The following is a 27,401-nucleotide window of genomic DNA, read 5'->3' as shown; positions in this document are numbered from 1 at the left end:
TGGAGCGATGTGGTATACCGGGGTTGACGTGCTGTCAGTGGATTGAATCAAGGCATGTGAAGCGTCTGGGGTAAACCATGGAAAGCTGTGTAGGTATGTATATTTGCGTGTGTGGACGTATGTATATACATGTGTATGGGGGTGTTGGGCCTTTTCTTTCGTCTGTTTCCTTGCGCTACCTCGCAAACACGGGAGACAGTGACAAAGTATAATAAATATAAATAAACATAATATATATATATCCCTGGGGATAGGGGAGAAAGAATACTTCCCACGTATTCCCTGCGTGTCGTAGAAGGCGACTAAAAGGGGAGGGAGCGGGGGGCTGGAAATCCTCCCCTCTCGTTTTTTTTTGATTTTCCAAAAGAAGGAACAGAGAACGAGGCCAGGTGAGGACATTCCCTCAGAGGCCCAGTCCTCTGTTCTTAACGCTACCTTGCTAACGCGGGAAATGGCGAATAGTATGAAAGAAAGAAAAATATATATATATATATGGGGATAGGGGAGAAAGAATACTTCCCACGTATTCCCAGCGTGTCGTAGAAGGCGACTAAAAGGGAAGGGAGCGGGGGGCTGGAAATCCTCCCCTCTCGTTTTTTTTTTTTTTTTTTCCAAAAGAAGGAACAGAGGAGAGGTCCAGGTGAGGATATTCCCTCAAAGGCCCAGTCCTCTGTCCTTAACGCTACCTCGCTATCGCGGGAAATAGCGAATAGTATGAAAAAAAAAAAAAAAAAAATATATATATATATATGGAATGAGTATGAGTATTTTGAAGGTTTGTTGAATGTGTCTGATGACAGAGTGGCAGATATAGGGTGTTTTGGTCGAGGTGGTGTGCAAAGTGAGAGGGTTAGGGAAAATGATTTGGTAAACAGAGAAGAGGTAGTAAAAGCTTTGCGGAAGATGAAAGCCGGCAAGGCAGCAGGTTTGGATGGTATTGCAGTGGAATTTATTAAGAAAGGGGGTGACTGTATTGTTGACTGGTTGGTAAGGTTATTTAATGTATGTATGACTCATGGTGAGGTGCCTGAGGATTGGCGGAATGCGTGCATAGTGCCATTGTACAAAGGCAAAGGGGATAAGAGTGAGTGCTCAAATTACAGAGGTATAAGTTTGTTGAGTATTCCTGGTAAATTATATGGGAGGGTATTGATTGAGAGGGTGAAGGCATGTACAGAGCATCAGATTGGGGAAGAGCAGTGCGGTTTCAGAAGTGGTAGAGGATGTGTGGATCAGGTGTTTGCTTTGAAGAATGTATGTGAGAAATACTTAGAAAAGCAAATGGATTTGTATGTAGCATTTATGGATCTGGAGAAGGCATATGATAGAGTTGATAGAGATGCTCTGTGGAAGGTATTAAGAATATATGGTGTGGGAGGCAAGTTGTTAGAAGCAGTGAAAAGTTTTTATCGAGGATGTAAGGCATGTGTACGTGTAGGAAGAAAGGAAAGTGATTGGTTCTCAGTGAATGTAGGTTTGCGGCAGGGGTGTGTGATGTCTCCATGGTTGTTTAATTTGTTTATGGATGGGGTTGTAAAGGAGGTAAATGCAAGAGTCCTGGAAAGAGGGGCAAGTATGAAGTCTGTTGGGGATGAGAGAGCTTGGGAAGTGAGTCAATTGTTGTTCGCTGATGATACAGCGCTGGTGGCTGATTCATGTGAGAAACTGCAGAAGCTGGTGACTGAGTTTGGTAAAGTGTGTGGAAGAAGAAAGTTGAGAGTAAATGTGAATAAGAGCAAGGTTATTAGGTACAGTAGGGGTGAGGGTCAAGTCAATTGGGAGGTGAGTTTGAATGGAGAAAAACTGGAGGAAGTGAAGTGTTTTAGATATCTGGGAGTGGATCTGTCAGCGGATGGAACCATGGAAGCGGAAGTGGATCATAGGGTGGGGGAGGGGGCGAAAATTTTGGGAGCCTTGAAAAATGTGTGGAAGTCGAGAACATTATCTCGGAAAGCAAAAATGGGTATGTTTGAGGGAATAGTGGTTCCAACAATGCTGTATGGTTGCGAGGCGTGGGCTATGGATAGAGATGTGCGCAGGAGGATGGATGTGCTGGAAATGAGATGTTTGAGGACAATGTGTGGTGTGAGGTGGTTTGATCGAGTAAGTAACGTAAGGGTAAGAGAGATGTGTGGAAATAAAAAGAGCGTGGTTGAGAGAGCAGAAGAGGGTGTTTTGAAATGGTTTGGGCACATGGAGAGAATGAGTGAGGAGAGATTGACCAAGAGGATATATGTGTCGGAGGTGGAGGGAACGAGGAGAAGAGGGAGACCAAATTGGAGGTGGAAAGATGGAGTGAAAAAGATTTTGTGTGATCGGGGCCTGAACATGCAGGAGGGTGAAAGGAGGGCAAGAAATAGAGTGAATTGGAGTCATGTGGTATACAGGGGTTGACGTGCTGTCAGTGGATTGAAGCAAGGCATGTGAAGCGTCTGGGGTAAACCATGGAAAGCTGTGTAGGTATGTATATTTGCGTGTGTGGACGTGTGTATGTACATGTGTATGGGGGGGGGGTTGGGCCATTTCTTTCGTCTGTTTCCTTGCGCTACCTCGCAAACGCGGGAGACAGCGACAAAGTATAAAAAAAAAAAAAAAAAAAAAAAAAAAAATAATTTATTTACACAAACGTCAATAGCAGTTCTCATCAATTTAACCACTGTATCAATAAGCTTCAATGTCTAAGCTACATTTTTCTCCAATTTCACTATTTTCCTTCACATTTTCAATTTTGTCTGAAGGTTCTACTTCAAGAGTGACAACAATGGAAGTAAGGGGAGTGGGGGAGGAATGGGATGTATTTAGGGAATCAGTGATGGATTGCGCAAAAGATGCTTGTGGCATGAGAAGAGTGGGAGGTGGGTTGATTAGAAAGGGTAGTGAGTGGTGGGATGAAGAAGTAAGAGTATTAGTGAAAGAGAAGAGAGAGGCATTTGGACGATTTTTGCAGGGAAAAAATGCAATTGAGTGGGAGATGTATAAAAGAAAGAGACAGGAGGTCAAGAGAAAGGTGCAAGAGGTGAAAAAAAGGGCAAATGAGAGTTGGGGTGAGAGAGTATCATTAAATTTTAGGGAGAATAAAAAGATGTTCTGGAAGGAGGTAAATAAAGTGCGTAAGACAAGGGAGCAAATGGGAACTTCAGTGAAGGGCGCAAATGGGGAGGTGAAAACAAGTAGTGGTGATGTGAGAAGGAGATGGAGTGAGTATTTTGAAGGTTTGTTGAATGTGTTTGATGATAGAGTGGCAGATATAGGGTGTTTTGGTCGAGGTGGTGTGCAAAGTGAGAGGGTTAGGGAAAATGATTTGGTAAACAGAGAAGAGGTTGTGAAAGCTTTGCGGAAGATGAAAGCCGGCAAGGCAGCAGGTTTGGATGGTATTGCAGTGGAATTTATTAAAAAAGGGGGTGACTGTATTGTTGACTGGTTGGTAAGGTTATTTAATGTATGTATGACTCATGGTGAGGTGCCTGAGGATTGGCGGAATGCGTGCATAGTGCCATTGTACAAAGGCAAAGGGGATAAGAGTGAGTGCTCAAATTACAGAGGTATAAGTTTGTTGAGTATTCCTGGTAAATTATATGGGAGGGTATTGATTGAGAGGGTGAAGGCATGTACAGAGCATCAGATTGGGGAAGAGCAGTGTGGTTTCAGAAGTGGTAGAGGATGTGTGGATCAGGTGTTTGCTTTGAAGAATGTATGTGAGAAATACTTAGAAAAGCAAATGGATTTGTATGTAGCATTTATGGATCTGGAGAAGGCATATGATAGAGTTGATAGAGATGCTCTGTGGAAGGTATTAAGAATATATGGTGTGGGAGGAAAGTTGTTAGAAGCAGTGAAAAGTTTTTATCGAGGATGTAAGGCATGTGTACGTGTAGGAAGAGAGGAAAGTGATTGGTTCTCAGTGAATGTAGGTTTGCGGCAGGGGTGTGTGATGTCTCCATGGTTGTTTAATTTGTTTATGGATGGGGTTGTTAGGGAGGTAAATGCAAGAGTTTTGGAAAGAGGGGCAAGTATGAAGTCTGTTGGGGATGAGAGAGCTTGGGAAGTGAGTCAGTTGTTGTTCGCTGATGATACAGCGCTGGTGGCTGATTCATGTGAGAAACTGCAGAAGCTGGTGACTGAGTTTGGTAAAGTGTGTGGAAGAAGAAAGTTAAGAGTAAATGTGAATAAGAGCAAGGTTATTAGGTACAGTAGGGTTGAGGGTCAAGTCAATTGGGAGGTGAGTTTGAATGGAGAAAAACTGGAGGAAGTGAAGTGTTTTAGATATCTGGGAGTGGATCTGGCAGCGAATGGAACCATGGAAGCGGAAGTGGATCATAGGGTGGGGGAGGGGGCGAAAATCCTGGGAGCCTTGAAGAATGTGTGGAAGTCGAGAACATTATCTCGGAAAGCAAAAATGGGTATGTTTGAAGGAATAATGGTTCCAACAATGTTGTATGGTTGCGAGGCGTGGGCTATGGATAGAGTTGTGCGCAGGAGGATGGATGTGCTGGAAATGAGATGTTTGAGGACAATGTGTGGTGTGAGGTGGTTTGATCGAGTGAGTAACGTAAGGGTAAGAGAGATGTGTGGAAATAAAAAGAGCGTGGTTGAGAGAGCAGAAGAGGGTGTTTTGAAGTGGTTTGGGCACATGGAGAGAATGAGTGAGGAGAGATTGACCAAGAGGATATATGTGTCGGAGGTGGAGGGAACGAGGAGAAGAGGGAGACCAAATTGGAGGTGGAAAGATGGAGTGAAAAAGATTTTGTGTGATCGGGGCCTGAACATGCAGGAGGGTGAAAGGAGGGCAAGGAATAGAGTGAATTGGATCAATGTGGTATACCGGGGTTGACGTGCTGTCAGTGGATTGAATCAAGGCATATGAAGCGTCTGGGGTAAACCATGGAAAGCTGTGTAGGTATGTATATTTGCGTGTGTGGACGTATGTATATACATGTGTATGGGGGGGGTTGGGCCATTTCTTTCGTCTGTTTCCTTGCGCTACCTCGCAAACGCGGGAGACAGCGACAAAGTATAATAAAATAAATATATATTATTTTTTTTTTATTATACTTATATATATATATATATATATATATATATATATATATATATATATATATATATATACACACATGTACATAATTCATACTCTCTGCCTTTATTCATTCCCATCGCCATCCTGCCACATATGAAATAAAAACCCCCTTCCCCGTCATGTGTGCGAGATAGCGCTAGGAAAAGACAACATAGGCCACATTTGTTCACACATAGTCACTAGCTGTCATGCAATAATGCACCAAAACCACAGCTCCCTTTCCACATCCAGACCCCACAGAACTTTCCATGGTTTAACCCAGACACTTCACATGCCCTGGTTCAATCCACTGACAGCACGTCGACCCCGGTATACCACATTGTTCCAATTCACTCTGTTCCTTGCACACCTTTCACCCTCCTGCATGTTCAGGCCCCGATCACTCAAAATCTTTTTCACTCCATCTTTACACCTCCACTTTGGTCTCCCACTTCTCCTCGTTCCCTTCGCCTCTGACTCATATATCCTCTTTGTCAATCTTTCCTCACCAGATAATTTTATTACACTCTCTTCTGCTCCCTCAACCACACTCTTTTTATTACCACACATCTCTCTTACCCTTCCATTACTTACTCGATTAAACCACCTAATACCACATATTGCCCTGAAACATCTCATTTCCAACACATCCACCCTTCTCCACACACCCCTATTTATAGCCCATGGCTTGCAAGCATACAACTTTGTTGGAACCACTATTCCCTCAAACATACCCATTTTTGCTCTCGGAGATATTGCGGAAAGTAACTGAAATTTGGTTTAAGCAGAATTTGCAGATTCCTGACAATATTAATTATGTTGCGCTGATCAAGTGGCCCTTGAATAATTTATTCAACTTGTTTTTAGACCACTGGCATTGACTACACCCATGGATACACCTGTATAAAAGAAACTTTACTAAATTTAGTTCTATCAACATGCCACAACAGAATTGTATAATACAGTCCAAAAAATTTTAGACCCATTATAAATAAGACTTGTAAGAACATGAACAGCCATTATCTGAGACAGTAGTAATAAAAAGTATAACCATATTGCATCAGAACAGCAGTATCATATGGGCAAACTTTATAAATCTATCTAGATAATAAATTGTAACTTTAAATTGGAAGTGCATGATAAAGACAAATAACAATAAGAACCACTGTTCTTGAGGGATGCGACAGAGTGGTTAACTATTGTACCTAGGACAATACAGTATGAAAATTTTTCATATTACAGTATTATATAAGGAAAGTTTGCAAAACTTATCGGTTGAAATAGGAGAAAAAAAAGTTTTACTCTCTTTGCTATTAATTTGTACCTCTTTAATTTGGTAACTTTGGGACCTGGCCATTGCCAGACTACAGAAAATGCTGAAAAACAGAAATTGACCCCTAAGTTGCATACAGTTGATGATCCGATCTCAGTACTCACACAAATTCTTTCCAGAAGTTCCTTTACCTAATTTTTTCAGTAACTCCACCTTTTCTAGCGTAGATAATGATTTATGCTGATGCTTATTAGCACTAACACGTTTTGGTCTCTTAGATGACATCCTGAAGGGTTAAAATACAGCTGAATATAAGAAATTAATAGGAGTACTAATTACCTCAGCTCCAGTGTAAACAAATTTTGGTGCCTTAGTGCTGCTAACAGCACCACCCTGGTGGCAGATTCAAAATGTGCAGGACCCCAGAGTGGTGCATTGGGGAGGTACAACCTGTACTATACTTAATCAGATGAGAAGTTTCCCTTGAAATTCCTATTATGGAGAAGCACAGCTTGAGAGTTGTCAGTTGGTAGAATTACATTGTTCTAGTCTGGCTTTCTACCATGATTCTTATTCTATATACCCATTGTGTAGCAGTGCTCAATGGCTAATTGCTATTTGTCAACCCACACTAGTCATGCATTGGTTACTTCCTGTTTTTCTTTATTCTCTTTCCACCAATAGTCATGCATAACCATTCACTAGTTTAGGTTATTATAATTCCTATGGGCACTTTTAATTTTTTCAATTGCTCATTAAACTATTTTGATTTTTATGCAATGCTACAATAGGAAGAAAGGAAATACTTCATCTGTCAACCAAACTGCCGAGGAGAATTCTTTGGAAAATATTTTGAACACTTTTCCTGGGCATCTGACAATATATAATGGGACCAAAGCATTAAAAGATTCTGCATATACCATCATGGTTTATAGTGTGGGGAATGGTTCATCAAATAAATAGAGAAATAAGCTATAATAAACATACATTGAACAGCTATTTTCAATGTGGGGATTTATCAGACTCTGAACAGATGAATCATTGTTTTGACACAGTTAAATCTTTTCATCGTAACCATATTTCACAACAGCGCTTTTTCTGCTCTCTAGTGTTACTAATTGTATTTGACACATTATAATTCCAATTATCGTTCATGAAAATGTGTAGAGGAGAGAGATTCCTCAGGTGTACCCTGACAAACCAGTAAGCAATTTTAGCCGCAGAATGTTTTAACCTTTAAAAATTTCTAAACAGATGTACATTTATTTTGTTAACACCATATTCTCTTTTTCTGTTTATCCAAGTGATGCAGCAGTTTTGTTATGAACATTCTGCAATTGCTTTCACATCCCTACAGTCAATTTTTCAGACAAATTTTCCATTTAGATTCATATCTTGGTTTCTAAAGGAAATCCTTAATCCTTCATAAAATATGTGTTTAGTTGAACATAATAAACTTATATGTTACAAAGATGAATGCTGAATCAATCCATGCAATTTGCAGTGATATAGACATTCATGTGAGATATAGACATTCATGTGAATGGATGCTGCAATTAAAAAGTATATCTCAGTGTTTCACTTAGTGCAAAGTTGCAGAAAAAATAATATATCAACCTGTGTAAATGAAAAATTAATTTGTGCAAGTTGTAAAGTTTTATAACATAATGCATTATAGTCAGACAATGTAATGTTAATATTTCAGTGTTAAACTCTCCAATAGAGTGAGTGAGAAACCATATATTCTTAGGCAGGCAATACTTATTGCTAACACATGTATAGTGGAGACAATTTCAATGGATACTTTTCCAAGTAAGCAACTCAGCACAAATTTTCTGAAAATTTGGATTAATCAAAAAGAAATATGTATGATATTGAGAATAATTTTGCATTTATGACCACTTAGACTACACAGTTGCTGAATCTTTGCCAATTTAAAAATATTAGGAAAGAAGCAGCAAAATCAGCTAAAAGGTTAAAATAGCAGAGACATCAACCTTAAGGAAAAAAATTAAGGTAACCTCCACGTGTGATTACTATTTCTGTGAGATGGATAAAGAATTATACATTCATGTTTCTCTATCTCTTAATCTTGCATATAAGTACTGTGTCAATTCTGTATTCCTAAGTGTATACACACACACACACATCCCAGACTAAGCCTTGTCAAATCTGGAAAGCACATTCTAGTTTTGGCCTCATGCATGACACAAACAGCTGGCTAAATATTTCCTAAATCATATACATAAAAGCTATTCTGATATTTAACAGAAGACAGTTTGTCTCGTTTCTGCATTCCTAATTTGGGATTCAGGTGACTGGTTAGTGATGATGTTGACTTCTAAGTCCTCTGACACACAGTCTTAAAGCCAATTTCTTTCTACATAATAACCATATTGACACCTTTCACTTTGTCTCATCCTCATTACTTTACATTTGCTTGGGATGAGATTCAACTTCCCCTTACATGATTCTGCATGTTCTCCAAATTCACAGTTTCATATCTAAACCAGTAAGTTACTCAAGTGCCCTTGCTCCAGTTCTGCCAAAACACCTTACTTATAAATACCAAATATTTTCTGGATATATTTACATTTACAGAAATAATGATTCTGAGAGGTTAACTGTAAAGACATGAATGAAATATTAATAACATTTAAAAAGCACATTTAACAGAAAAAAGTCCAACAGAAAGTAGGCCACCTTCAGCTCACTCTGGTTTGAGGTCACTTTTGCCTGGAGACAGAGGAAAATGTCTGAGTAGAATAGTTATGACATATAGCATATCCCATCTTTCATTTAAACATACACTGCAAATTCACCTGTTTTAGAGATCATTTTCAATGTTCACGTTCAAACAATAGAATTAAATGTGGGTTCATTATACAGTTTCTTTATATATACTTTGTCACTGTCTCCCGCGTTAGCGAGGTAGCGCAAGGAAACAGATGAAAGAATGGCCCAACCCACCCACATACACAAGTATATACATACCAGTCCACACATGCACATATACATACCTATACATTTCAACGTATACATATGTATACATATACAGGTATATGCATATTAGGTTTATTCATTATACTTTGTCGCTGTCTCCCGCATTAGCGAGGTAGCACAAGGAAACAGACGAAAGAATGGCCCAACCCACCCACATACACATGTATATACATACACGCCCACACACAGCACATATACATACCTATACAACTCAACGTATACATATATATACACACAGACATATACATATATACACATGAACAAAATTCATACTGTCTGCCCTTATTCATTCCCGTTGCCACCTCGCCACACACAAATTGACAACCCCCTTCCCCGCATGCGTGCAAGTTAGCACTAGGAAAAGACAACAAAGGCCACATTCGTTCACACTCAGTCTCTAGCTGTCATGTATAACGCACTGAAATATTAGGTATACACATATATACCTAATATATGGTAACATATATTAGGAAAATAATCATTTGACACTGGGTCAGCAAGAAAATGCTGAACACTGTCAACCATTACGATGTAATATGAAATGCAGTAATGGTAGCTATAATCTAAACATTCCGTTAGTACATCATATATGTATATAATTAATGGGAATTACTTAATTCCTTAAAACTTAAAAGTTTTGTAGGATGTTCAGCCAGAGTTATATAAGGAATTGTTAAACTACATGGTGTTACATTATATTTTCTTGTTACAGGCATACTAAAGAAATACAAAATAGATATTGGTGCTAAGATAATGCCTCATGAATAATTTCTCTGCGACAGTTGAGTCTATCATTGTACCGCAGAAATCCTGATAAATTCTATGAGCATTTTGAACACAAGCAAAAGTGTTACACACTGAAATTATCTATATCTGTTTCACCACTGATGTGACATACAGTATTAACTATTTCCCTTTCAAATGAGGTACAAAATACAGGTACACCACCGAAATTCCAGCAACTGATGGTTCAGGACCTCCTTTAGTCTGGAAAAAATTACGTGAGGGAACTTGAAATTACTGCCGACACCAGACTAGTTTACTGGGTGGCCACAAATGGCGTTGTGTGTAGGGCATACTTATTTACAGTCTTTACACTGCACTTGGTGGTGATACCACAATTCTGTGAGGTTCTTAGCTTATTCTGCTTAAATTTAACCCTAGCTATGGCTTCTAAGACATATGAGAGGGTCGTCGTGGTGTCCAATGTAAAACCAGTCCATATCAATTATAAACACTGTTCTGAATGCTGATAAAAATACAGAAAGTAATGAAGATAAAACAGATATAGTTGAAAGACTTTCCATTGATTAGTTAATTGAGGTGAAAAGTGATTCAATCAAAGGGATAGAGTAACATCTTTTTTATGAAACAAGAACTAATGAATTTTCATTTGATGCATGAAAAATCACACAGGAAAAAATCTAGACACATGAAGCAACTTTGCTTGGATGAAATGTTTAAGAAGGTAGCAAAGAAGAATGTGTCTCATAGCAGTAAGCCTACCGGTACATCTGTAAATCCTGTGGCTTCAACTTCAAGTGCCCCAGATGTCTCACCTGCAACATCAGAAATCCAAAGTGAAACGATCAACTACAAAACAGACAGTAATTCTGACTGCCCTCAACTTCCAGACCTTTGTGATTAGCTTTACAGTTCCAGTAAAAGTCTAAAATTTACCACTTTGGGAGCAGCAGTGCTGCAGCATTCTTTGTAAATAAAGAAATTAATGAATTTGCATTTTTGTTCAATCTTCTTTGATTAATACCTATAATCTTGTTTTGCTAATGTACTATTGTACAAGTACCTGTAATTCATTTATTCATTTAATTTACATTCAATATTTGTTTAATTCAAATTTCTAGCAGTCCATGGTATATCTTAGACACATGGGAGATGTATAATTAGTGGGTTAGAGGTGTGTTGATGAATTATTATTATGTGACCATGACTGGTCCGGCAAAATGGTTAATCCGGCAAGGCTTTGGAACCAAAAGTGCCGGAAAATCAGTGGTGTACCTGTACTGTAATGAAGCCGTGCTTTGGAAGTGCTAAATGTCTCACGTGGACACCATATCAAATCATACTTGGGTAATGTGTTGTTGCGGTGACTGATGTATCCAGTAGTTAATTCTCAAAGTGGAGGTGCTAGTTCTTGGTGGTAATCAGTAATTGCTAGAGGCACTTAATGAAAAAGGCAGCTGATGTTGCTGATGGTTATTACATGTAGCAGGTGACAATGAAGACAACGAATGGATTACAACTGATGGTAGTTACTCCATGTAAATGATAAGTAAAGTTTGAGACACTTATGGAAAAGGATAATGTCTTGATGTGAAATGAAAATGGGAAATGAGAAGAGAAGATATATGCCACAGCACATACTGAAGGTGAGGTATATGGTGCAGTAAATACTATAGGTGAAGTATATACTGCAGTAAATAGTGAAGGCAAAGTACACACAGCAATATGAATTTAAGGTGAAGATATGCTGCAGTAAGTACTGAAGGTGATGTATATGCTAGAGTAAATACTGAAGGTGAAGTATATGTTGCAATAAGTACTGGAATGAAGCTGCATTAGGCAATGAAAGTGATGTATATACTGCAGTAAGTACTGCAGGTGAAGCTGCAGTGGGTATTGAAGGTGAAGTACAGGTATATATTGCAATAAGTACTGAAGGTGAAATATTTGCTGTAGTAAGTACTTAAGGTGAGGCTGTCTTAATGAGGGTAAAGGCAATAGAAAGATACAGGATACAAATGGTGACAGTCTGATGAATATGTTGGATTGTCTGTTAAAGTAAACCTTTTCTTTCACTCTTCTATTCACCTATGTGGTGGATCAGGTACACATAGCCTCAGAAATCCCTCAAACTTTCCCTCAACCCAAGCTCACTCTATTATTGTAAAACATGGGCCTCAGCAATTCTAGAAATGTTGCATTTTTCTCTCCTACTTAAGTTACTGTACATCATCTACTGGGGCAGTCTTATCCTAGAGAAAAATTATTTTCCATGGTATGCAAAGATGCCAACTTCATCTCCATTAGTTCCGACAATGTAGATGATTTCTTCATGAGTAATATGAGCAACATTGTTGCCTTTCTGACATTAGAATATCCAGTTAAGCATACTATCTTAATTCCTCTGTGGAGACAACTTTGAATTATTCTGAACTAAATACTGTTAATGAAGTATTATATATTGATATATTAAATGCAGTTCTACAAGAAAGTCAGAAAAAAATGAATTGTGTAATCTGTGCTCAGGTTAATATTTGATAAGGCTTCTCAAAGCTATAATGTACAAATATACAATTTTGATAACCAATAATTCCATGGACACAAAATCATAATGTTAAAGAGGTTAAAACTTGTAATTCTAATAGCTGCAAATAAGAATTTTGTGAATTATATTTGAAAACTGTGGCATTGCACATAGCTGAACAGCTGACTTTCATGTCCATATGGCCTGTGATATGCTTATGAGAAGCTTTATGTTGGATGACTGTGAATAAGAGTCATAAGTAGAAAGGAAATATTATTCTGCATGATTTTTGAAAAATGCATCTGTGACTAGCTTAAACCATGGTGTTAATGAATAATAACAATAAGCACGCGAACATCCATCAGTGAGTTGTGAATTAGTGGGTGGGTCAGTGGGTGAGGGCGTGAACAATCAAGGGCATTGTACTCTAGCGAGGGAGGTTTGCAGGGCACTGTTTGTATTCACCAGAGGGTCACATTTGTGGAGGATCGAAGAAGGGAGGACAGGGGAGAAGACGAGCTCAGTAGTCTGAATCCTCTCCCAGCTCTCCTGAGCTTGACTCCACCTCGAAGTAGTCCATTTCCAAGGCAGCCGTGTCTTCCCGAGCCTCAGCAAACTCTCCTGGGTTGCCACAAGGGCGATTTTAGGGGAAGTGGTTGTGGAGAAAGGGATCATGGGTAGTGATTGGATATGAAATTCATGAACATGAAAATTAAACGGAAAGGTGTGTGTGGTTTAATTATAGTTTTTGAAAAATGTTGAAGACATATGTGAGAGTGGAAATAAGTTGTGTAAAAGAAGCCACAAAAGCATGGGAAATACCAATAACATTAGGGTAAGAAAAAACAGAGTTAAGGTTAAAAAATATTGAGTAAAGGAAAAAAAAGGTGAAAAATCATATTGATTTGTGGAAGGTGTAGTATAAAATATCAGAGGAGTTTAGGTTATGAACAGTGAAGTATGACATAGGATTCATTTAGAGGATGAGTCAGGACCAAAGGAATGATCATATCAGGGTAGGGAGAGAACAGGGGATTTGGATTACTATATGATTACAGGCTCCAATAAAAAGGTAAGGAAGTGAAAAAGAAAATAAGATGCCAGTACCTTAGCTCATAATCCTAAGACTCACGTTAAAACACAAAATCAAATGATATATCTATGGCACTTTGTACACAGTTGATTCTTTGACTTTATGTTCAGATTAAATCTAGATGAAATTATATAAAAGAAAATTCTTTACAGGAAAATAAATAGCATGTCTTATGCACATCCAGCTGACCTGTTACAATACAAGGCATCATGTACTTAATCTTTAATATAGGTTTGTTGTCAAAGATCCCTCCTTCAACATACCCCACCAACATATCTAATCCCTTATTGTTGCTCTTCCACTCTAGTTTTGGTCTTCTTTTATGCCTGACATAAATTTTAGCCATTTCCCCCCAAACAGAGTTTACTTATCATGGCTGCTTTAATCGTTTTCACAAAATGATAAATGAGCAACATAAAATTAATTTACCAAAGAAAAGTCCACAGAAACCTGCCCCATCATGATCAATGAAAACATATCAGTATTGCCACCATTATTGTTTTAACATTATTTTTTCATTCTTATATTGATATGATTATTTTCATTTCATCTATATCTCATAAAAATGATAAATACTTAATAACATTTATAAAGATGTTTTCTATGTACAGAGGAATCTTATATTAATGAACTGTATGGAAGAAGAGTTGAGTGTTAACTGCAGATGGTACATTCATGTGGGAAAGGACTATAAAAACACAGACACAGGCACACACACACACATACACAAACACACACACGTTTACATATATATATATATTTCTATCTTTCTTTCAAACTATTCGCCATTTCCCGTCTTAGCGAGGTAGTGTTAAGAACAGAGGACTGGGCCTTTGAGGGAATATCCTTACCTGGCCCCCTTCTCTGTTCCTTCTTTTGGAAAAAAAAAAAAAAAGAGGGAAGGATTTCCAGCCCCCGCTCCCTCCCCTTTCAGTCGCCTTCTACAACATGCAGGGAAATCGTGGGAAGTATTCTTTCTCCCCTATCCCCAAGAATATATATTTTTTTTTTTTGCTTTGTTGCTGTCTCCCGCGTTTGCGAGGTAGCACAAGGAAACAGACGAAAGAAATGGCCCAACCCACCCCCATACACATGTATATACATACGTCCACACACGCAAATATACATACCTACACAGCTTTCCATGGTTTACCCCAGACGCTTCACATGCCCTGATTCAATCCATTGACAGCACGTCAACCTCGGTATACCGTATCGATCCAATTCACTCTATTCCTTGCCCTCCTTTCACCCTCCTGCATGTTCAGGCCCCGATCACACAAAATCTTTTTCACTCCATCTTTCCACCTCCAATTTGGTCTCACACTTCTCCTTGTTCCCTCCACCTCCGACACATATATCCTCTTGGTCAATCTTTCCTCACTCATTCTCTCCATGTGACCAAACCATTTCAAAACACCCTCTTCTGCTCTCTCAACCACGCTCTTTTTACTTCCACACATCTCTCTTACCCTTACGTTACATACTCGATCAAACCACATCACACCACACACTGTCCTCAAACATCTCATTTCCAGCACATCCATCCTCCTGCGCACAACTCTATCCATAGCCCACACTTTGCAACCATACAACATTGTTGGAACCACTATTCCATCAAACATACCCATTTTTGCTTTCCGAGATAATGTTCTCGACTTCCACACATTCTTCAAGGGTCCCAGGATTTTTGCCCCCTCCCCCACCCTATGATCCACATCCGCTTCCATGGTTCCATCTGCTGCCAGATCCACTCCCAGATACCTAAAACACTTTACTTCCTCCAGTTTTTCTCCATTCAATCTTACCTCCCAATTGACTTGACCCTCAACCCTACTGTACCTAATAACCTTGCTCTTATTCACATTTACTCTTAACTTTCTTCTTTCACACACTTTACCAAACTCAGTCACCAGCTTCTGCAGTTTCTCACATGAATCAGCCACCAGCGCTGTATCATCAGCGAACAACAACTGACTCACTTCCCAAGCTCTCTCATCCACAACAGACTGCATACTTGTCCCTCTTTACAAAACTCTTGCATTTACCTCCCTAACAACCCCATCCATAAAAAAATTAAACAACCACGGAGACGTCACACACCCCTGCCGCAAACCTACATTCACTGAGAACCAATCACTTTCCTCTCTTCCTACACGTACACATGCCTTACATCCTAGATAAAAACTTTTCACTGCTTCTAACAACTTTCCTCCCACACCATATATTCTTAATACCTTCCACAGAGCATCTCTATCAACTCTATCATATGCCTTCTCCAGATCCATAAATGCTACATACAAATCCATTTGCTTTTCTAAGTTTTTCTCACATACATTCTTCAAAGCAAACACCTGATCCACACATCCTCTACCACTTCTGAAACCACACTGCTCTTCCCCAATCTGCTGCTCTGTACATGCCTTCACCCTCTCAATCAATACCCTCCCATATAATTTACCAGGAATACTCAACAAACTTATACCTCTGTAATTTTAGCACTCACTCTTATCCCCTTTGCCTTTGCACAATGGCACTATGCACGCATTCCGCCAATCCTCAGGCACCTCACCACGAGTCATAAATACATTAAATAACCTTACCAACCAGTCAATAATACAGTCACCCCTTTTTTAATAAATTCCACTGCAATACCATCCAAACCTGCTGCCTTGCCGGCTTTCATGTTCCGCAAAGCTTTTACTATATATATATATATATATATATATATATATATATATATATATATATATATATATATATATATATATCTTTCTTTCTTTCTTTCATACTATTCGCCATTTCCCGCATCAGCGAGGTAGCGTTAAGAACAGAGGACTGGGCCTCTGAGGAAACATCCTCATCCAGCCCCCTTCTCTGTTCCTTCCTTTGGGATCCTTCCTTTGGGAAAAAAAAAAAAAAAAAGAGGGGAGGATTTCCAGCCCCCCGCTCCCTTCCCTTTTAGTTGCCTTCTATGACACGCAGGGAATACGTGGGAAGTATTCTTTCTCCCCTATCCCCAGGGATATATATATATATATATATATATATATATATATATATATATATATATATATATATATATATATATATATATATATATTTTTTTTTTTTTTTTTTTTTTTTTTATACTTTGTCGCTGTCTCCCGCGTTTGCGAGGTAGCGCAAGGAAACAGACGAAAGAAATGGCCCAACCCTCCCCATACACATGTACATACACACGTCCACACACGCAAACATACATACCTACACAGCTTTCCATGGTTTACCCCGGACGCCTCACATGCCCTGATTCAATCCACTGACAGCACGTCAACCCCTGTATACCACATCGCTCCAATTCACTCTATTCCTTGCCCTCCTTTCACCCTCCTGCATGTTCAGGCCCCGATCACACAAAATCCTTTTCACTCCATCTTTCCACCTCCAATTTGGTCTCCCTCTTCTCCTCGTTCCCTCCACCTCCGACACATATATCCTCTTGGTCAATCTTTCCTCACTCATTCTCTCCATGTGCCCAAACCATTTCAAAACACCCTCTTCTGCTCTCTCAACCACGCTCTTTTTATTTCCACACATCTCTCTTACCCTTACGTTACTTACTCGATCAAACCACCTCACACCACACATTGTCCTCAAACATCTCATTTCCAGCACATCCATCCTCCTGCGCACAACTCTATCCATAGCCCACGCCTCGCAACCATACAACATTGTTGGAACTACTATTCCTTCAAACATACCCATTTTTGCTTTCCGGGATAATGTTCTCGACTTCCACACATTTTTCAAGGCTCCCAAAATTTTCGCCCCCTCCCCCACCCTATGATCCACTTCCGCTTCCATGGTTCCATCCGCTGCCAGATCCACTCCCAGATATCTAAAACACTTCACTTCCTCCAGTTTTTCTCCATTCAAACTCACCTCCCAATTGACTTGACCCTCAACCCTACTGTACCTAATAACCTTGCTCTTATTCACATTTACTCTTAACTTTCTTCTTCCACACACTTTACCAAACTCCGTCACCAGCTTCTGCAGTTTCTCACATGAATCCGCCACCAGCGCTGTATCATCAGCGAACAACAACTGACTCACTTCCCAAGCTCTCTCATCCCCAACAGACCTCATACTTGCCCCTCTTTCCAAGACTCTTGCATTTACCTCCCTAACAACCCCATCCATAAACAAATTAAACAACCATGGAGACATCACACACCCCTGCCGCAAACCTACATTCACTGAGAACCAATCTATTTATATAAAATATGAATATATATATTTTCTTTTTCTTTCATACTGTTCACCATCTCCCGCATTAGCGAGGTTGCGTTAAGAACAGAGGACTGGACCTTTGAGGGAATATCCTCACCTGTCCCCCTTCTCTGTCCCTTCTTTCGGAAAATAAAGAAAAAAACGAGAGGGGAGGATTTCCAGCCCCCCGCTCCCTTCCCTTTTAGTCGCCATCTACAACACGCAGGGAATACGTGGGAAGTATTCTTTCTCCCCTATCCCCAGGGATATATATATATTATTATATTATTATTTTGCTTTGTCGCTGTCTCCCGCATTTGCGAGGTAGCGCAAGGAAACAGACGAAAGAAATGGCCCAACCCACCCCCATACACATGTATTTACAAACACGTCCACACGCAAATATACATACCTATACATCTCAATGTACACATATGTATATACACACAGATATTTACATATATACACATATACATAATTCATACTGTCTGCCTTTATTCATTCCCATCGCCACCTCGCCACACATGGAATAACATCCCCTTCCCCCTCATGTGTGCGAGGTAGCGCTAGGAAAAGACAACAAAGGCCCCATTCGTTCACACTCAGTCTCTAGCTGTCATGTAATAATGCCCGAAACCACAGCTCCCTTTCCACATCCAGGCCCCACAGAACTTTCCATGGTTTACCCCAGATGCTTCACATGCCCTGATTCAATCCATTGACAGCACGTCGACCCTGGTATACCACATCGATCCAATTCACTCTATTCCTTGCCCGCCTTTCACCCTCCTGCATGTTCAGGCCCCGATCACTCAAAATCTTTTTCACTCCATCTTTCCACCTCCAATTTGGTCTCCCACTTCTCCTCGTTCCCTCCACCTCTTACACATATATCCTCTTGGTCAATCTTTCCTCACTCATTCTCTCCATGTGACCAAACCATTTCAAAACACCCTTTTCTGCTCTCTCAACCACACTCTTTTTAGTACCACACATCTCTCTTACCCTTACATTACTTACTCGATCAAACCACCTCACACCACATATTGTCCTGAAACATCTCATTTCCAGCACATCCACCCTCCTCCGCACAACTCTATCTATAGCCCATGCCTCGCAACCACATAAAATTGTTGGAACCACTATTCCTTCAAACATACCCATTTTTACTTTCCGAGATAATGTTCTCGACTTCCACACATTCTTCAATGCTCCTAGAATTTTCGCCCCCTCCTCCATCCTATGATTCACTTACGCTTCCATGGTTCTATTCGCTGCAAGATCCACTCCCAGATATCTAAAACACTTCACTTCCTCCAGTTTTTCTCCATTTAAACTTACCTCCCAATTGACTTGTCCCTCAACCCTGCTGTACCTAATAACCTTGCTCTTATTCACATTTCCTCGCAGCTTTCTCCTTTCACACACTTTACCAAACTCAGTCACCAGCTTCTGCAGTTTCTCACATGAATTAGCCACCAGTGCTGTATCATCAGCGAACAACAACTGACTCACTTCCCAAGCTCTCTCATCCACAACAGACTGCATACTTGCCCCTCTTTCAAAAACTCTTGCATTCACCTCCCTAACAACACCATCCATAAACAAATTATACAACCTTGGAGACATCACACACCCCTGCCGCAAACCTACATTCACTGAGAACCAACCACTTTCCTCTCTTCCTACATGTACACATGCCTTACATCCTCGATAAAAACTTTTCACTGCTTCTAACAACTTGCCTCCTACACCATATATTCTTCATACCTTCCACAAAGCATCTCTATTAACTCTGTCATATGCCTCCTCCAGATCCATAAATGCTACATACAAATCCATTTGCTTTTCTAAGTATTTCTCACATATATTCTTCAAAGCAAATACCTGATCCACACATCCTCTACCACTTCTGAAACTACACTGCTCTTCCCCAATCTGATGCTCTGTACATGCCTTCACCCTCTCAATCAATACCCTCCCATATAATTTACCAGGAATACTCAACAAACTTATACCTCTGTAATTTGAGCACTCACTCTTATCCCCCTTGCCTTTGTACAATGGCACTATGCATGCACTCCGCCAATCCTCAAGCACCTCACCATGAATCATACATACATTAAATAACCTTACCAACCTGTCAACAATACAGTCACCCCCTTTTTTAATAAATTCCACTGCAATACCATCCAAACCTGCTGCCTTGCCGGCTTTCATCTTCCGCAGAGCTTTTACTAACTCTTCTCTGTTTACCAAATCATTATCCCTAACCCTTTCACTTTGCACACCACCTCGACCAAAACACCCTATATCTGCCACTCTATCATCAAACACATTCAACAAACCTTCCAAATACTCACTCCATCTCCTTCTCACATCACCACTACTTGTTATCACCTCCCATTAGCCCCCCCCTCACTGAAGTTCCCATTTGCTCCCTTGTCTTACGCACTTTATTTACCTCCTTCCAGAACATCTTTTTATTCTCCCTAAAATTCAATGATACTCTCTCACCCCAACTCTCATTTGCTCTCTTTTTCACCTCTTGCACCTTTCTCTGGACCTCCTGTCTCTTTCTTTTATACATCTCCCACTCATTTGCAATTTTTCCCTGCAAAAATTGTCCAAATGCCTCTCTCTTCTCTTTCACTAATAATCTTACTTCTTCATCCCACCACTCACTACCCTTTCTAATCAACCCACCTCCCACGCTTCTCATACTACAAGCATCTTCTGCACAAGCCATCACTGCTTCCCTAAATACGTCCCATTCCTCCCCCACTCCCCTTACCTCCTTTGTTCTCACCTTTTTCCATTCTGTACTCAGTCTCTCCTGGTACTTCCTCACACAAGTCTCCTTCCAAAGCTCACTTACTCTCACCACTCTCTTCACCCCAACATTCTCTCTTCTTTTTTGAAAACCCATACAAATCTTCATCTTCGCCTCCACAAGATAATGATCAGACATCCCTCCAGTTGCACCTCTCAGCACACTAACATCGAAAGGTCTCTCTTTCAACCGCATGTCAATTAACATGTAATCCAATAATGCTCTCTGGCCATCTCCTACTTACATACGTATACTTATGTATATCTCTCTTTTTAAACCAGGTATTCCCAATCATAAGTCTTTTTTCAGCACATAAATCTACAAGCTCTTCACCATTTCCATTTACAACACTGAACACCCCATGTATACCAATTATTCCCTCAACTGCCACATTACTCACCTTTGCATTCAAATCACCCATCACTATAACCTGGTCTTGTGCATCAAAACCACTAACACACTCATTCAGCTGCTCCCAAAACACTTGCCTCTCATGATCTTTCTTCTCATGCCGAGGTGCATATGCACCAATAATCACCCATCTCTCTCCATCAACTTTCAGTTTTACCCATATGAATCTATAGTTTACTTTCTTACATTCTATCACATACTCCCACAACTCCTGTTTCAGGAGTACTGCTACTTCTTCCCTTGCTCTTGTCCTCTCACTAACCCCCTGACTTTACTCCCAAGACATTCCCAAACCACTCTTCCCCTTTACCCTTAAGCTTCGTTTCACTCAGAGCCAAAACATCCAGGTTCCTTTCCTCAAACATACTACTATCTCTCCTTTTTTCACATCTTGGTTACATCCACACACATTTAGACACCCCAATCTGAGTCTACGAGGAGGATGAGCACTCCCCGCGTGACTCCTTCTGTTTCCCCTTTTAGAAAGTTAAAATACAAGGAGGGGAGGATTTCTGGCCCCCCGCTCCTATCCCCTCTAGTCGCCTTCTACTACATGTGAGGAATATATATATATATATATATATATATATATATATATATATATATATATATATATATATATATATATATATAAAATGGGAAACAGAAGAAGGAGTCACGCGGGGAGTACTCATCCTCCTCGAAGGCTCAGAGTGGGGTGCCTAAATGTGTGTGGATGTAACCAAGATGTGAAAAAAGGAGAGATAGGTAGTATGTTTGAGGAAAGGAACCTGGATGTTTTGGCTCTGAGTGAAACGAAGCTCAAGGGTAAAGGGGAAGAGTGGTTTGGGAATGTCTGGGGAGTAAAGTCAGGGGTTAGTGAGAGGACAAGAGCAAGGGAAGGAGTAGCAATACTCCTGAAACAGGAGTTGTGGGAGTATGTGATAGAATGTAAGAAAGTAAATTCTCCATTAATATGGGTAAAACTGAAAGTTGATGGAGAGAGATGGGTGATTATTGGTGCATATGCACCTCGGCATGAGAAGAAAGATCATGAGAGGCAAGTGTTTTGGGAGCAGCTGAATGAGTGTGTTAGTGGTTTTGATGCACGAGACCGGGTTATAGTGATGGGTGATTTGAATGCAAAGGTGAGTAATGTGGCAGTTGAGGGAATAATTGGTATACATGGGGTGTTCAGTGTTGTAAATGGAAATGGTGAAGAGCTTGTAGATTTATGTGCTGAAAAAGGACTGATGATTGGGAATACCTGGTTTAAAAAGCGAGATATACATAAGTATACTTATGTAAGTAGGAGAGATGGCCAGAGAGCGTTATTGGATTACGTGTTAATTGACAGGCGTGCGAAAGAGAGACTTTTGGATGTTAATGTGCTGAGAGGTGCAACTGGAGGGATGTCTGATCATTATCTTGTGGAGGCTAAGGTATTGATTTGTATGGGTTTTCAGAAAAGAAGAGTGAATGTTGGGGTGAAGAGGGTGGTGAGAGTAAGTGAGATTGGGAAGGAGACCTGTGTGAGGAAGTACCAGGAGAGAATGAGTACAGAATGGAAAAAGGTGATAACAATGGAAGTAAGGGGAGTGGGGGAGGAATGGGATGTATTTAGGGAATCAGTGATGGATTGCGCAAAAGATGCTTGTGGCATGAGAAGAGTGGGAGGTGGGTTGATTAGAAAAGGTAGTGAGTGGTGGGATGAAGAAGTAAGAGTATTAGTGAAAGAGAAGAGAGGGATTTGGATGATTTTTGCAGGGAAAAAATGCAACTGAGTGGGAGATGTACAAAAGAAAGAGACAGGAGGTCAAGAGAAAGGTGCAAGAGGTGAAAAAAAGGGCAAATGAGAGTTGGGGTGAGAGAGTATCATTAAATTTTAGGGAGAATAAAAAGATGTTCTGGAAGGAGGTAAATAAAGTGCGTAAGACAAGGGAGCAAATGGGAACTTCAGTGAAGGGCGCAAATGGGGAGGTGATATCAAGTAGTGGTGATGTGAGAAGGAGATGGAGTGAGTATTTTGAAGGTTTGTTGAATGTGTTTGATGATAGAGTGGCAGATATAGGGTGTTTTGGTCGAGGTGGTGTGCAAAGTGAGAGGGTTAGGGAAAATGATTTGGTAAACAGAGAAGAGGTAGTGAAAGCTTTGCGAAGATGAAAGCCGGCAAGGCAGCAGGTTTGGATGGTATTGCTGTGGAATTTATTAAAAAAGGGGGTGACTGTATTGTTGACTGGTTGGTAAGGTTATTTAATGTATGTATGACTCATGGTGAGGTGCCTGAGGATTGGCGGAATGCGTGCATAGTGCCATTGTACAAAGGCAAAGGGGATAAGAGTGAGTGCTCAAATTACAGAGGTATAAGTTTGTTGAGTATTCCTGGTAAATTATATGGGAGGGTATTGATTGAGAGGGTGAAGGCATGTACAAAGCATCAGATTGGGGAAGAGCAGTGTGGTTTCAGAAGTGGTAGAGGATGTGTGGATCAGGTGTTTGCTTTGAAGAATGTATGTGAGAAATACTTAGAAAAGCAAATGGATTTGTATGTAGCATTTATGGATCTGGAGAAGGCATATGATAGAGTTGATAGAGATGCTCTGTGGAAGGTATTAAGAATATATGGTGTGGGAGGCAAGTTGTTAGAAGCAGTGAAAAGTTTTTATCGAGGATGTAAGGCATGTGTACGTGTAGGAAGAGAGGAAAGTGATTGGTTCTCAGTGAATGTAGGTTTGCGGCAGGGGTGTGTGATGTCTCCATGGTTGTTTAATTTATTTATGGATGGGGTTGTTAGGGAGGTAAATGCAAGAGTTTTGGAAAGAGGGGCAAGTATGAAGTCTGTTGGGGATGAGAGAGCTTGGGATACAGCGCTGGTGGCTGATTCATGTGAGAAACTGCAGAAGCTGGTGACTGAGTTTGGTAAAGTGTGTGGAAGAAGAAAGTTAAGAGTAAATGTGAATAAGAGCAAGGTTATTAGGTACAGTAGGGTTGAGGGTCAAGTCAATTGGGAGGTGAGTTTGAATGGAGAAAAACTGGAGGAAGTGAAGTGTTTTAGATATCTGGGAGTGGATCTGGCAGCGGATGGAACCACGGAAGCGGAAGTGGATCATAGGGTGGGGGAGGGGGCGAAAATTCTGGGGGCCTTGAAGAATGTGTGGAAGTCGAGAACATTATCTCGGAAAGCAAAAATGGGTATGTTTGAAGGAATAGTGGTTCCAACAATGTTGTATGGTTGCGAGGCGTGGGCTATGGATAGAGTTGTGCGCAGGAGGATGGAGGTGCTGGAAATGAGATGTTTGAGGACAATGTGTGGTGTGAGGTGGTTTGACCGAGTGAGTAACGTAAGGGTAAGAGAGATGTGTGGAAGTAAAAAGAGCGTGGTTGAGAGAGCAGAAGAGGGTGTTTTGAAGTGGTTTGGACACATGGAGAGAATGAGTGAGGAAAGATTGACCAAGAGGATATATGTGTCGGAGGTGGAGGGAACGAGGAGAAGAGGGAGACCAAATTGGAGGTGGAAAGATGGAGTGAAAAAGATTTTGTGTGATCGGGGCCTGAACATGCAGGAGGGTGAAAGGAGGGCAAGGAATAGAGTGAATTGGAGCGATGTGGTATACCGGGGTTGCGTGCTGTCAGTGGATTGAATCAAGGCATGTGAAGCGTCTGGGGTAAACCATGGAAAGCTGTGTAGGTATGTATATTTGCGTGTGTGGACGTATGTATATACATGTGTATGGGGCGGGGTTGGGCCATTTCTTTCGTCTGTTTCCTTGCGCTACCTCGCAAACGCGGGAGACAGCGACAAAGTATAATAAAAAAGAAAAAATAATATATATATATATATATATATATATATATATATATATATATATATATATATATATATATATATGTATATATATATATATATATATATATATATGTATATATATATATATGTGTATGTATATATATATATATATATATATATATATATATATATATATATATATATATATATATATATATATATATATATACCTGTGCTTATCTTGCATTCAAGAGTGAAAACTGAACCTCATTCATTAAACATCATTACACAGGTAAAAGAAATACAATCTGTAATCCATGGGACTAAGAAATCTCAAGGTTTTGGAGTTTTATGGATTTTGCATTACATGTGTCTCACATTGTGGTGTGAATATAGTGCAATCTTAAAAAGTGTTCTGTTTAACTAAAGTAGGTTTAAATGGGATCACTTTTAGATTAGTCCCTCCAATATTTTCTCAGGCTAGTTTAAGTTAGGTTGGGTTGGGTTGGGTTGGGTTGGGTTAGGTTAGGTTAGGTTAGGTTGGGTTAGGTTAGGTTAGGTTAGGTTAGGTTAGGTTAGGGTGAGGTACATTTGGGTACAAACCTAACCTAATCCAACCTAAACTAACTCAAAGTAACAGCTTAGAAAAATATTAGGTGATGAGGAAATCTTCAGGTAATCCTCCAACTGCTGTTTTAAGAAAGCATGCTTTCTTATTTGCTAAAACATTTTAACTAAAACAGAAACAAACCCAAACTACTCCAAATGAACAAATGAAACAAACACATCAGTTTTACCCCTGATAGCAGACCATAAGAATTCATCTTCTTTATGATGTAAGTGGAAGAGACATTCAGGTAAGGTTAGTTATGAAACTATCAGGAATAGTGGCTACCAACATTTCTTAAATCCGTTTGTGCATTTCTGAAAGGTTGCCTGAAAGCTGTGGTCTCGAGAATTAAACAACAAAAATTGTCTTCTATCTCTAAACTTGAGAATTTTAATGTTTAGCCCTAAAATGCTTTTCTCCTCATGTTATTTTGCAAGGGGCACAGTTCCTAAGCAGACCTGTATCTCTGTATCTAAGTTATATATAACTATCTAATAATCATCTATTTGTGCATTACAGGGAGGGAGTTCTATGCTTTTGGGGCCATATCCCTTGAACTTCCTCTATTACCACACAACCTTTTAAACGTAAGTAAAATCAGCACTTACAAATCCAGAATTCAACACATTCCTTTCATCCACCACTCAAGACTAAAAAAAAGCAGTGTTTTACCTCTTTACTATCAGATTTCTTGGTCTGTCTTGTTATGGGTTTTTGTTGCAATGTCTTTGCATTTTATGGAGAAATGTTTGTTGTCAACATTTTCAAACTGGTTCTGAAATTTTACAGACATGATCAACTCTCTCCCTATAATTCTGTTTTCCACTGAAGACAAATTTACAGACTCCAATCTCTCTCTAGAACTCACCTTTCTTACTACAGGTACAATGTTTGTTGCCTTCTTTTGGACCTTTTCGGGCAGTTCTTTGTTTCTTTTATTCCAGTGACCAAACATGAGGAGCATATCCTAGTTCAATTAAATAGCTTATTGAACATTACCTTATCAATTACAACAAAGTAAGCAAGAATTTTTGATAAGATGTACAAGGGTGGTTCTATAGTAACAGAATAGTGGATGAATGGAACTAACATACACGAATGGAATAAATTTAGTTATAAGATTATGAATGTAGATGATACACTCAAAGTTAAAAAGTGCAATAGAGAAGAAATCTTGAAACATAGGGCCTTACAAGCATAGATCTCTCTTCTGTTCAGTATAATTAGGTGTTGTATACACACACACACACACACACACACACACACACACACACACACACACACCCACACACACACACACATATATATACGAATACACTCATAACAACATACAAAAGTATGAACAACCACACTGGTTAATTGCAACTTACCTTCTTCCATGCCCTCTCCGACATACCAATGTACAAAGGCCCTCTTAGAGTACATCAAATCAAACTTTTTGTCCAGTCGTTTCCAAGCATCCTTGATAGCAGTAGTATTAGAGAGAACACAGACTGCACGCTCCACCTTAGCCAGGTCACCTCCTGGTACCACAGTGGGTGGCTGATAGTTGATTCCCACCTATTTATGGTAAAAGAGATGCATTTGAGTAATGCTAGTGTGATAAATATATTCTGCAAAAGAAAACTGAAACACCTAGAAAATGGTCTGTTCAGAAGGTACAATAGCTAGACCTACTCATTATCCTCTTCCATCCAAAATATGTTAAAATATAACTCACCAATATGTGAATTCAAGGACAAACATTAAATCTTCATGCTAAGGCTGATGACTGAGTTTTGGAAGAGTAGAATAAATGTGAGAAAAAGTAAGTCAATGATGTGCTGCAAGGGGA

General features: G+C 39.8%; 1 protein-coding gene across 5 annotated transcripts in view; it reads right to left on the bottom strand.

Moving 5' to 3' along the window:
• The window catches only part of LOC139756448 (tubulin alpha-1 chain-like), a 225,593-nt gene that overhangs the window by 28,921 nt on the left and 169,271 nt on the right, over nt 1-27,401 (bottom strand). The window contains exons 9-11 of one of the 5 annotated variants that reach the window (XR_011714346.1): nt 26,938-27,127; nt 13,066-13,221; nt 7,749-10,891 (exon numbers count right to left, since the gene is read on the bottom strand). Coding sequence is in view for 2 of the 5 variants with exons in the window: in XM_071675904.1 (XP_071532005.1) it covers nt 10,821-10,891; nt 26,938-27,127 (261 nt within the window). In the remaining 3 variants the exon portion in view is untranslated. Of the gene's footprint in view, nt 1-7,748; nt 10,892-13,065; nt 13,222-26,937; nt 27,128-27,401 lie in introns of those variants that run through there. The other 4 variants (XR_011714347.1, XR_011714345.1, XM_071675904.1 and 1 more) reach the window with 4 other exon arrangements.

Source organism: Panulirus ornatus, chromosome 21 (assembly GCF_036320965.1).
Source record: "Panulirus ornatus isolate Po-2019 chromosome 21, ASM3632096v1, whole genome shotgun sequence".
In the NCBI taxonomy this organism is placed as follows: domain Eukaryota; kingdom Metazoa; phylum Arthropoda; class Malacostraca; order Decapoda; family Palinuridae; genus Panulirus; species Panulirus ornatus.
This window is presented reverse-complemented; position numbering and strand designations above follow the sequence as displayed.